This window comes from Tachypleus tridentatus, chromosome 7 (assembly GCF_004210375.1).
Source record: "Tachypleus tridentatus isolate NWPU-2018 chromosome 7, ASM421037v1, whole genome shotgun sequence".
Classification (NCBI taxonomy): Eukaryota; Metazoa; Arthropoda; class Merostomata; order Xiphosura; family Limulidae; genus Tachypleus; species Tachypleus tridentatus.
Window position 1 is genome coordinate 87153309 of NC_134831.1, and position 12694 is coordinate 87166002.

A 12694-nucleotide genomic window follows, 5' to 3' on the forward strand; every position below is an offset into this window, starting at 1 on the left:
TTGTCGTTTTCCAGCCACAGGCCCATCTTTTTCACTCAAATCTAAATCTGTCAAGTCAAAATGATCCCAGATAATAGATCTCCGACCACTTTCTAAGCCAGATGACATCGTGCGTTCATTAGCCGTTCAAGTAATCAGATATCAAAACAGGAATTTGCGCGTGACGGCCGCACCAAACGTTAACAAAAACTTTAAAGGTCAACAACAACAACAACGAAAATTCAACCAAACAAAAAGGCAAGCAGTTCGTAAAATCACGATAGGCAAACATACCGATGTCAAGGTCAAATAATGGAATATTTACATGTCGACAATCGTATTGTTTTCCCTCGTTTATTTTTCTCGGAAAAAAATTTTAGATTAATCGGTTAGGAAATCCGTAACCGGTTAAGAGCAGTAACCGAACCGTAACCGATTAATCGTGTAATCGTCACGGCCCTACCTTTCAGCCGTGGAGGCGTTATAATGCGACGGTCAATTCCACTATTTGTTGGTAAAAGAGTAGCCCAAAAGTTGGCTGTGGGTGCTGATGACCAGCTGCCTTCCCTCTAGTCTTACACTGCTAAATTAGGGACGACTGGCGCAGATAGCCCTCGAGTAGCTTTGTGCGAAATTCAAAAACAAACAAACAAGCATGAGTATTTTTAGTTATTAATAAGTTCATTTAAACAACTTCGACCTACTTTTATGCGGATGAACACACTGTCATCTACAAATGATTGTTTAGTGTGTGCTTTTCTTATAGCAAAATTACATCAGGCTATTTGCTGAGCTCACCGAGGAGAAACAAACCGCTGATTTTAACCTTGTAAATGCACAGACTTACCGCTGTACTAGCGGTGGTGCTCCATTATAGTATGAAAATTGATAGTTACAGTAGATGGAAGCCCGGCATGGCAAGTGTGCTAGGGCGTTCGACACGTAATCCGAGGATCGGGGGTTCGAATCCCGGTCGCACCAAACATGCTCGCCCTCCCAGCCGTGGGGGCGTATTAATGTTACGGTCAATCCCATTATTCGTTGGTAAAAGAGTAGCCCAAGAGTTGGCAGTGGATGGTGATGACTAGCTACCTTCCCTCTAGTCTTACACTGCTAAATTACGGACGGCTAGCACAGATAGCTCTCAGTAGATTTGTAAAACAAACAAACAATACAGTGGATGGTGGTTCAGAGTTATATTAGTTATTTTGAATAACTGGTTGGGTCCCTTCACTCTGATATTACTTGTCTGCTAGGCTAATAATTATTTCCTTACCTTCATATTTGGGGCTGGAATGCCAATTTCAGGAGGTAAGTTTATCTTACTTACTCCATATGGTGATATGTTATTATTTTGAGTTCTTCTTCTTTACTTTGGAGAGCAGTGACTTGCCCACAATTGTTTGCTGGTAGTAAAGGGTGATATAGATGTGGGTCGTTATGGGCTCGAACACCCACATCTCGCTGTCCTAATTTCAACTGATTTTGATTATTTTATTGCTCTTGAATTTCTTCATGTGAGACTGGAGAGTGGAGGTTAAAACTGACACTCAGTGTTTCCAACCACAATGTAGGTTCTACGTCATCAGTCACCTTCAAAATCTAGAGTACAGTTTATACAGTGGAGCCCCTCACTAACGACCCCTTACTAACGACTTCCCTGTCATACGACCGGAAAATTTTGACGGTACCCTGTTTGCATTAAATTGACCCCTCGTGGACGACTTCCCTCAATCGCGACTAACGACCTACCAAATTGAACAATTTTGATTATTTTACCTCTCACTAACGACTAAGTGACATTATTATGTGGCATATTCTGTGAAGTTACATAGCGGTCTGCCTTCTCATTTATGGCATATTACAAAGGAGTTTAATTATTCCGTAGTTAAACAGTATTACGTAATCTACTTCAACAATAAATCTATTTCCAGTGCGTCGAATCGAAAAGAAGATTAATTTTCATTGGTAAATTAATCTTATTCTCAATGCGCTCAGTGCGCTTATTCTATAGTACATAATGAATTAGTAACACTAAATCGGATTATTTAACAGACAGGATTAGTGTGCATAATATGAAGATTCCTCATAACACAGACTCATGTTTCACCAGAATGTCGAAGAGAAAGTTGCTTAACCTAGAAGAGAGAGTTTCCGTCATTAAACGACACGACAAAGGGGAAACTGCAATAAAAATCGCCACGGATCTTGGAGTTGGTAAAACCCAAATTCAGACAATCATTAAAGAGAAAGAAACAATTTTGAAAAAGTGGGAAACAGGCGAAAATCCAGAAAAAAAGCAGAACAAGAGAAGATGTCTATACGACGAGTTGGATGAGAAGGTGTGGCAGTGGTTTGTGAATACAAGATCCAGGAATCTACCGGGAAACTAATTCAAGAAAAAGCATTAACATTGGCGTCTCAGCTTGGCAATGAAGGCTTCTCTGCTAGCAATGGATGGTTAGATAGATTCGTAAAAAGGCATAATATCAAAGCAGCTATTCACTGTGGTGAAAGTGCTGAAGTTTCTCAAGAAGCAGTTGAAGATTGGACTAATCGTCTCCCATCAATCTGTGAAGGCTATTCCCCTAATGACATATTTAACGCTGATGAGACTGGGATACAATACAGATCACTTCCAACGAAATCAATGGTCAAGAAGGGAGAAACGACATCCGGTGTAAAAGTTTCGAAAGAAAGAGTTACAGTAATGCTTTGCTGTAGCATGTCGGGAGAGAAAGTTCGGCCATTTGTTATTGGTCATAGTGCTTAGCCGCGTTGCTTTCGTAATTCTGATATGAATTCATTGGGTGTAGATTATTATCACAACCGAAAAGCCTGGATGACAATTCCCATATTTACCGAATGGGCAAAAAAATTTAACAACAAAATGAAACTTCAGAAACGCAATGTTCTGCTTTTTATCGACAACTGCACTGCTCATGTTGCAATCCCTCTATCTGATGTAAAAATCGTTTTACTTCCTCCTAATGCAACTTCTAAGCTACAGCCTTGTGACGCCGGAGTTATACAGACCGTCAAACTGCTGTATCGCAAAACATTCTTGAGACAACTTTTGTTTCACATGGATAACGACCAGACGGCTACAGGTCCCGAGTTGTTCAAAAAATCACTCTTCTGAACGCAATTGTGTAATTACGCGTCGCTTGGCTTCGAGCTAAGACTTCCACAATTGAAAAGTGTTTTTTGAAATGCGGCTTTAACTTCTGTTTAGGCGAAGTGTCAAACGAAAGTGAAGACAATGTTTCAGAAAACCAATCTGACCCCGACTTTAGGCCTGTCTTGAATGTTGTAACTCTTGGCGAATATGTCAACTTCGACAACGAACTCCAGTTTGTGATGATTCAGTTTCTGACAATATTATCGCGTGTCCTGAAGAAATCGAGAGTGATGATGGTGAAGAATGTGACGACACAACTGTAGAGTCTTTCGAGCCAATTGAATGTGCCACTGCAATGTCATATGCAGAAAAACTTCTTACAGTTTGGTCTCAAACACGGCAAAATGGTCATTGTAGATTGCATGGTAGCAGTGAGCAAAGACATTGAAACTGTACAATTTTCGAAGAAAAAACAAACAAAAATTAGTGATTTCTTTAAGAAAATGTAGTTTCTTATCGTATTTTAAGTCTGTATTTGATCATTTTTGTGCGTGTGTAGCATTTCTTCTACAGTGATTTCTTTATAAAAATGTATTTTATCATCGCATTTTAAGTCTGCATAAGCATTAGTGATTTAAGAAAATGTCTTTTATGATCGTATTTTAAGTCTGCATGAACATTAGTGATTTCTTTAGTTTACAAACGTATATACAGTCGGTATTTGAACACTTTGCCTATTATAAAAACGTACATAATTTAAATCTTGGTAACGAATTGGGTATCCACCCCTCACTAACGACTCCCACTCATTAACGACCTTTTTTGTCGAGGTATTTTTGAAGTCGCTAGTGAGGGGCTCCACTGCATATCACATTATAGCCTGTATCCTGGGGATCCTTTTAATTGGTGCAGCGTCTTTGATTTTTGTTCGGATTTATTTTTGTGTTTATTACAAATATTAAGTTGATTGTTAGTCGTGTACTGTTTAACCATAGAAATGGAACTTCCTTCTCATAATAAATCTGGCACCTTTTATTGATTCTCTTTTTTTTGGCAGCAGCTTCTATGCTGACAGTCAAACTTTCTAGTTTCTTAACAACACCATCTATAAAAGTTGCTATAGCAAGTTTATACTGAGATTTCTGCTATTGCTTGTTAGTAATGGACTTCCATTCCTTCGCAACGTTACATATTTTATAAATAATATTTCTTTACCCATTTGTCTGTTAACCCCATGTAACCTTTGGTGGACTCCTGTTTCTAGTCAACTTCCAGTTTTTTGTTTTAAATAATAATATCTTCAAAATAAGACAAACGTTTGTACAAAAATTATTTACATCATGAAATATCACAGTTGTATCCAAAACTCTAAATAATTAATCTTTATTTTCAAATATCCACTTGGGCTGATTCAATTACTTAAGACTATAATTGATAATATAAACTATTTTTCACACAATACTTACTTTTACTTACAGTACTATTAGTAAATTATTCACTCAGTAAGTACCCCATGGGTTACAAGAGTTGTATCATAACTTTAAAAATTGTCTACTTCTCATCAAAATCCACAGAGAATGGTTCAATTAATATAGATCTCCCTTTTACAATACAAATTATTATATTTATTAAACTTTGAAACTAACTTTATCATATCGCCAGATATGGTTAATTATTCTCACACCAGCTAACTTCACGTTTTTTCTCATTGACTAATTTTCTGAGAAAATTCGTAATCCGAGGGTCGCGGGTTCGCATCCCCGTCGCGCCAAATATTCTCGCCCTTTCAGCCGTGGGGGCGATATAATATGACGATCAATCCCACTATTCATTGGTAAAAGAGTAGCCCAAGAGTTGGCGGTGGTTGGTGATGACGAGCTGCCTTCCCTCTCGTCTTACACTACCAAATTAGGGACGGCTAGCACAAAGCTACTCGAGGGCTATCAACGTGGTAAGTTTGTTTGTATAACGTGGTAAGTTTGTTTGTTTGCCACGTCATACAACTGAACTTAATTAATCACTATTATTTTTCTAAATCATTAAATATTAACTCACCAAATAAATTGAATAATAACTCTTAAACTAAACAGTTTTGTATATCCAAAAAATATTAATTACTAATTTGAAATCATTCTTTCCCCAACTTGTGTGTCTACAGTGAAGTTATAATTTATAAAGCTTTTGTAATAAATAATCATTTTCTTTGAAACAAACATGGATTTTTAAAGCGATAAAACAGGCAATTTTTAAATACTCTATAACTTTTTATTTTCTATTTACATACATTTTATTTTAATTTTTTTATCGATGTGAAGTTTGTGAAAGTCCGGGACAAGAAAACATAAATCGAGAGTCATTGTCTCTTATTAGTGAAGAAAATCGTCCGATCATAGAAGTTATTCTGTTGTTGTCTTGCATCTGGCTTTCTAATTCGGTTAAACACTAGTCAAAAAATTCTTGTGGATCTAACAATGTTTCAGGAGCTTACGTTTCTCAATTTGTCTGTCGACTCTAGTCCTCAGAACCCTCTGACTCTGAGGATTTCCTTTCGTTAAACAAATCTCGCAGTTCTTTGAAGTAGAGAGGTCTCATTGATTTGTATTTCGTAAATTTGTTGTGACGTCTACAAGGTGAAGGTACCTTCTTCCTTTCAGTTAACGGAGTTTCTGATATATATGAGATAATTGGTTTATATTTATGAGGCTGTGTTGTTATAAAATATTTGGCATGTGATCCTTCAAGACTTGTGATAATGTTTGTTATTTCACTTGAGGCATTGCTATTTTCTATGTCCTTCCTAGTGGTGAAAATATTCGCCTTTGTTTCTTTCTAAAAATAATAAGAATCAGGATAGGTTGATGTTAGTTATCATTATATAGAAATTACCTCTTGAAAATTAATACAATGAAACTACCGATAACTTGGCTATATAAATTTAGTGGACATCAATTCAAATACGTTTTCGAACAACACTTTTATTGAAATATCCAAATTCTGAGCAAACTAATTGACTCTATAAATTGATTTCTAATAAGTAAAAAGGGAAGGGAATGTTTATCTTGTGCATGTCGAAATATTTACAACTTTACTTCTGGGAAAAACTCTGTAGAAAGTACGATATGTCTCCAGTACCAAACAGAACAAAGTGTAAACAATTACTGACAAGCGTTATTAGAAATTTGAGAATTTCAAAAATAATCAAACTAAAAAATAAATTGAAATAAAAAAACGTTGGTACTAACAACTATACTTTTAAGAATGATAAATTGCGTGATGTATATTTTAATTTAGTTGCTGCAATTATCGAGAATTTTACTCTACGTTGTTTTTGTTGGTTTTTTTTATCAGAAAACTTCAAAACGGACAATCTGTGTCTGCTCACCAAGAGCATTAATACCAGACTTTTAGAGATATTAGTGTTCGGTCCTATTACTGGGCTCCACCAGATGTCCTTAATCTATGGATGCCTTTGTATTTAAAATTCGAATATTTTAATATTTGTTTGGAAACAGTTTAACATCGAGATGGCGCTTAGAAATTCATCAATATCGATATGAACTAAAGCGCAAAAAGAATACAAACACGACAATAATGATGCTTCATAAAAAGTAAAATAAAATACATTTTTAACTCTATGTGGTGCGTAAATGAGTCCAGTGTTTTTAATTAGAAAGTTTCTAGCTAGCATAAATGTAAACTTGTTAGAGAATTTCTACTGTTTAAAATTTTGGCATGACGAAAGGGGTGTTTGAACATCAGATAAGATACATCAAAGTTCTACAGTTATCGAAGCAAAGAAAATTTGGCAAATGCCGGTTTGTTAAACAGCAAAAGAAAATAAGCAAATATAAATGTCCCGGCATGGCCAGGTGGTTAAGGCGCTCGGCTCGTAATTCGAAGGTCGTGGGTTCGAATCCTCGTCACACCGAACATGCTCGCCCTTTCAGCCGTGGGAGCATTATAATGTGACGGTCAATCCCACTATTCGTTGGCAAAAGAATAGCTCAAGAGTTGGCGGTGGGTGGTGATGACTAGCTGCCCTCCCTCTAGTCTTACACAACTAAATTAGCAGTTGTAGTATATGAAGGATGGAAGTCCTCACATTATACATTATACGTATATATGTCTACTACTAAATGGAATGAGTACAACCCAACTTTACGAGGTAATGACTCATAAACAGAGTCATGCAGTACAAATCTATAGAATAAACATTTATTAAAGGTTTGGAGACGGCTTGAATGGTAATGAAGAATATAATGGTATTATATATAATGAATATAATAGTATATAATGGTATTATATACTAGCGCAAGTGCTAGTCCCTTGGACGGAATTTACGTAACTTTATAATTAATGAAAAGTTATCTAACGACATGAATAATTGTCTCCCTTATATGTGACCAGATCAATGAAAACCATGAGATAAAATACTGATAAAACGCCTTCCTTTCCCCGTAGCGGGCTTAGAACCATAATTTGAAACAGCTTCTATCCAAGTGGAACCGTTTTAAAATGGTCATATTAGAAGCATCTTTCATATATCTTCCCAAATGTTAATACAGTAGAAAATATGTATTTTTTACAGTTTTGTTGTTCATACATTTCACTTTATACTTTGAGTACACAGATTAACAAGAATATCAGGTTATACTTTTGTTGCTAAGCGACATGGCATAAAGTTGTTGTTGTATACCTATACCAAGTTAAGATTCATCCGTAACTGTGTCAATAACTGTGAAAACACATGACTCATAAACAGAGTCAATAGAGTACAACAATTTCCAAAATGTTTTGAGATGGCTGCAATGATAAAGAAGAAACCTGTATTATATTTATATATCTACACACAACGTCTCTAGAAGCTGTTATCAAGTATCCATTTAAACCGACTGCAATTTCCTTCTAAAAATCGATACCATTAAATTTAAACGTTTCTTATAAGGTGGAAGATTAGAGTGTAAAGTTTATAGCCTTAATACATTATATTTATAACGGTGTCTAAACTTCACGCAGAACACCAGCATAAAATGTATAGAAAGTAAGTAAATATATGTGACTGAAGGTATATTACATTCTTGTTATGTTCGTCTATTTGTCCTCTACCCACCACGACTATCGATAGCCGGTTTCTAGCGTTGTAAGTCCCAGACACTCGGTATGAAATAGTGAAATGTGATGACATTTCCCGTTATCACAATACTTACTTCAGGAAGATGAAAATTCTGAACGTTTTTGGCCCTCTTCTCTTTTATACTTTTACATTTTCTCTTCTCGTTTGTATTAACAGACTGATCTTCATCTCTTTGTGGTACAAGTGAATATTTAATTTTTTTTCTATCATCTTTATTTGTATGGTCTTCGGTGTTAGCTGATTTTACTCTTTTACATCTACAACAATTGCACTTCCAAATAATGACACTACAAAAGAAAAGCGCTAATAAATAACATGGATGATTTAATTTGACTCTTATTTGTACATCAGTGTTATGTCAATTAAAAATGGAATATAATTATAATCTAGAAATAATAATATTTAACAACGACAGCCACAGGGACGTTCTCTCCCAGTGGAACGTTAGTAAGTATATGAACATATAACACTAAAATAGGCGGGTTCAGTTCCCCACGGTGGACATGGCAAGTTGACCCCTGCTGCATCTCTTTAAAATAAAGATAACAAATGTAAACAGGAATAAAATGTTATAGCTCAAGAGGGATAATTGAATAATTATTATACTCGCTGATAAATTTCAATTTTAAGACCATATTGAAATAAACTGAAAATCATTAATTAGTTAAAGAACTTTTTTGAATGAAAATGCCTTTTATATTTATCTCAAGTACTCAATTGTAATAATTTAGGTTACCCATATTTTACACGTTTCAATTTCAAGTATTTCTACTGACACGCACATTACCTTATTGTATTTACATATAAAAAAACAGTTTGAACAATAACATACTTACAAGGAATGTTTTTCATCAGAAGAACTTGTAATATTGTAAAAAGTGATCCACAATTTAAGCTTTAAGTGAATCTCCACACTTAAAATACACTTTATTGTAAACTAATGATGCTAATTTCCCTTATATATTTCTTATTAATGCAAGCGTTTGTAACCTTTTGAATATTTATCATTCTAATTAAAATAAAGTAACTAATATATTTTTTATTTCTCAGCCCCTTTAAATTCATTATTAAGTATATACACACATGGTTCAACTATTAATAACTTAGAAATTATATTAAGATCTATTCAACAAAACATAAAAAAATACTGTTTTGTTCTTACCTTAGAAAAATTAACAAAAGTGGTATTCCTACTGCAGCAGTTACCAATGGAATCGTATGTTCTGACATGGATGGTGCTGAAATGGAAAAATACAAGTTAAAAAGAAAGTTAGTTAGTCAAGTGCAATTTGTTTTTTGTTATATGATAGTATTGGAGAAGGCTACGTTTCATTTGGTATACTTACAGTGAAAATAACAAGATAACCACAGCGTTCTGAGTTATTTATTTATTCTATTTTCAAATAGAATATTTATTCTATTTATTTATTGAAACACGTATAAGTTTAATGCACATGGATAAAACAGTACAGGTAAAGAAGTGTAAAGTATCACTTTAGATTTACTTTTTTCCTTGATAATCCAAGTAAAGATATTTACTTATCATATCTTATGACAATCAAATACACTGACTGTGTTTTTATATCAAATCAGGATGATCATTTGATGCGTCACGTGACTGACCACCATTACAGCAGTTATATATATTTGTAACAAGACAAAAGGCAAAAGTAACAAGTTCTCAGACTTCCAAGGATGTATGATTGTCGACACTGACTTACTAGCAATTTGTAAACTGAATACTGTTTATATGTTTCACTATTCAAAGAAATCTGTAATTAGTGTCTAAATGAACTACAAACGAAAGAGAATATATTGGAAAACTATTGGTAACAATTCAAAGGGAAAGTACATGGACGGTCTTTTTATTGTAAACTAATGTAAAACTCTGTTCGAGTCAACCAGTTTTTTATAAAATAGTCAAGGTTTAAATAATACAACAATACTAGGAGGAGGAAAATACTTATGGCATACAATTACTGGTCCAAAAAACTTACTTCAGACAACAGAAAAGCTCAAACTGTGAACAATGAATTAGTGGGAATGATAGACGTGGTTTGGTGAATCGTGTTTTACCTGAGTTGCTATGAGTGGTGAAATGGTAAGATATTTATTATTTAGAATAGAAAATAATGTCCACAATGTACTGGAATATTATAAGAGATCGGGTCTTTACACATTACTACATTTTTTACCTTCATGAATAAGGGATTGAAGAAATTTAATGGGAAGAAAGAACAACACTCGTCAACACAAACATCGTCACAGTAATATTTTTCCATCACGACATTTTGTCAACAACCTTTCCACACATATTATTTCACGTTAAAGGTACGTTTTACGTAATCTTATATGTAGCATAACTTACTTTTCCTTGGAGAAGGAACGTATGTTTCTTCCTCCGTTCCTGGTTGACTTGGATCTAAGAAAAAAGCTTGAAATGTTTACAATGTTAACTTTGACAATTAAAAATAAAATAATAGATGGAGTATATAATAACTAATTTATTGCTTAGTTTGTTCGAAACAGTTTTTCCTTTTTCGATTTATTTAAAAATTAGAATTCACAAATACTGATCACACATATAAACGCTTTGAAGGAAAGCACAACTTACAACACAGGTTATGTCTCAGTGTGAGTCCTTCAGGACATTGGTAGTTTTCATTAGGTTGTACGCATGCTAAAATAAGGTATAAGATGGTTTGTAGTTCAAGTATTGTTGACATAAGAAATAATATTTTGCACTATTTATTTGTAATTTAGCACAACACTACATCATGGGCTATCTATGCTCTGCCCATCACGGATATCGAAACCCGGTTTCTAGCATTGGAAGCACGCAGACAGTTTGCTGGTCCACTAGAGTAATTTTTGACCTGATATGACACTTTAGGCTCATAACAAATTATTAACTACTTTTCTTCGTGAAAGCTCATACATTGGAAATCCTGTAAGGTATAAACAAAATCTAACAAATATAGCTTATCTTGTTCTTTATCTATTGTATCGTAGGTCACAGGAGGTTTCAACTCAATGTATTTTCATAATTAATAATAAATAAGGATATACAATGCTAAAGTTAAGGGTTCGATTTCCCTCGGTTTGTACATTGGATATCCCTTTGTAGCTTTGCTATATGAAAAACGCAAATTTTGGTAATTAAAGGCCCGGAATGGCCAGATGTGTTGAGGCATTCGACGTGTAATCTGAGGGTCGCAGGTTCGAATCCCCATCACACCAAACATGTTCGCCCTTTCAGCCGTGGGGGCATTATAACGTGACGGTCAATCCCACTATTCGTTGGTAAAAGAGTAGCCCAAGAGTTGGCTGTGGGTGGTGATGACTAGCTGCCTTCCCTCTAGTCTTACACTCAGATCAAAATTAAAGATATGCTCAGTAACAGATATAGTTAATCAAATAAGCTCTTCAAACTTTCTTATTTCAAATGATAAGAATGTATCGTTTCATCGCTTGGATGTGAAAAGTGGCTAAACAATGTCTCTGAATACCAGAACTTACTGTGTGTTTGTAACAAAAGAAACATTTTTCTGCTATAACACTGTAGCATTTAGTAATTTCAATATTTTCACAGACGATTAAAGAAATCATTCAACAATTTTGATTTTTTAAAATTATTTGTTCTATGACTTGTAAAGAAAACAACAAAACCTTTCTAATTTCTGACATAAGGTTATCTCGTTTTCTGACTTCACGGAATGTCTAATTTCATTAATTGTGTAACGCTATTAATTAAATTTATTCATATCTATGTATGTATTTAGTTATTGTATATAATAATAATAAATCAAAAATTATTTCGTAATGATAAATTTATATCTGCAGACAAGTTTGATTTTCAACATTTTAACACCTCAGGCTTAACGCGGAAACAATGGCGGTGAGCTGTATGTTGGTAGCTGGAAAGGTGATTTCATGGATTTTGGAAAATTAATGTACAATCATTAAATATATGTCGAACTTATAACACTTTACATAAATTGTAGTAAAAATGGATGGAATCCGATCCATAATTTAAAGTTTTTTTTACTTCTAAACACTACCAAAATCGATTCTTATAAGCATTTACCTTCCAAGAAATGAGTGATGAAAATTGCTTTTTTGTGCTTTTATCTCCCAGTTTTTTGAGTATTCAATAACACACTTATACACACCGGTATCAGAAAAATCAAATTTATAAATCATCAAATCTCCCGTGGCTTTGTTTACCCGAATTTTATTATCGTCTGTTGCTATTCCACCGTAGGGGCCAAACCAATAATACTGGAAAACATCAAAAGTATATCTATTGATTCCAATGCTATCGGGGACACACGGAATCACCTGTGGGGCGCCAAGTACAATATTTTCATGTTTAAGTTTGATGTGTGCAGGCATTGCATTTACTACAGCATAGAATGCCATAAAAATCAATGATTTGAAAAAAAACTTCACCATCTCTA

The 12694-nt window shown here is 34.3% G+C and overlaps 1 protein-coding gene across 3 annotated transcripts in view; it reads right to left on the reverse strand.

Moving 5' to 3' along the window:
- Positions 1-8533: 8533 nt before the first annotated feature.
- The window catches only part of LOC143256120 (uncharacterized), a 32521-nt gene continuing 28360 nt past the window's right edge, over positions 8534-12694 (reverse strand). Inside the window, exons 1-4 of one of the 3 annotated variants that reach the window (XM_076512882.1) lie at positions 10849-11030; positions 10603-10656; positions 9397-9472; positions 8534-8763 (exon numbers count right to left, since the gene is read on the reverse strand). In XM_076512882.1, coding sequence (XP_076368997.1) covers positions 8679-8763; positions 9397-9472; positions 10603-10656; positions 10849-10960 — 327 coding nt within the window. In that variant the 5' untranslated portion in view covers positions 10961-11030 and the 3' untranslated portion in view covers positions 8534-8678. Of the gene's footprint in view, positions 8764-9396; positions 9473-10602; positions 10657-10848; positions 11031-12694 lie in introns of those variants that run through there. The other 2 variants (XM_076512884.1, XM_076512883.1) reach the window with 2 other exon arrangements.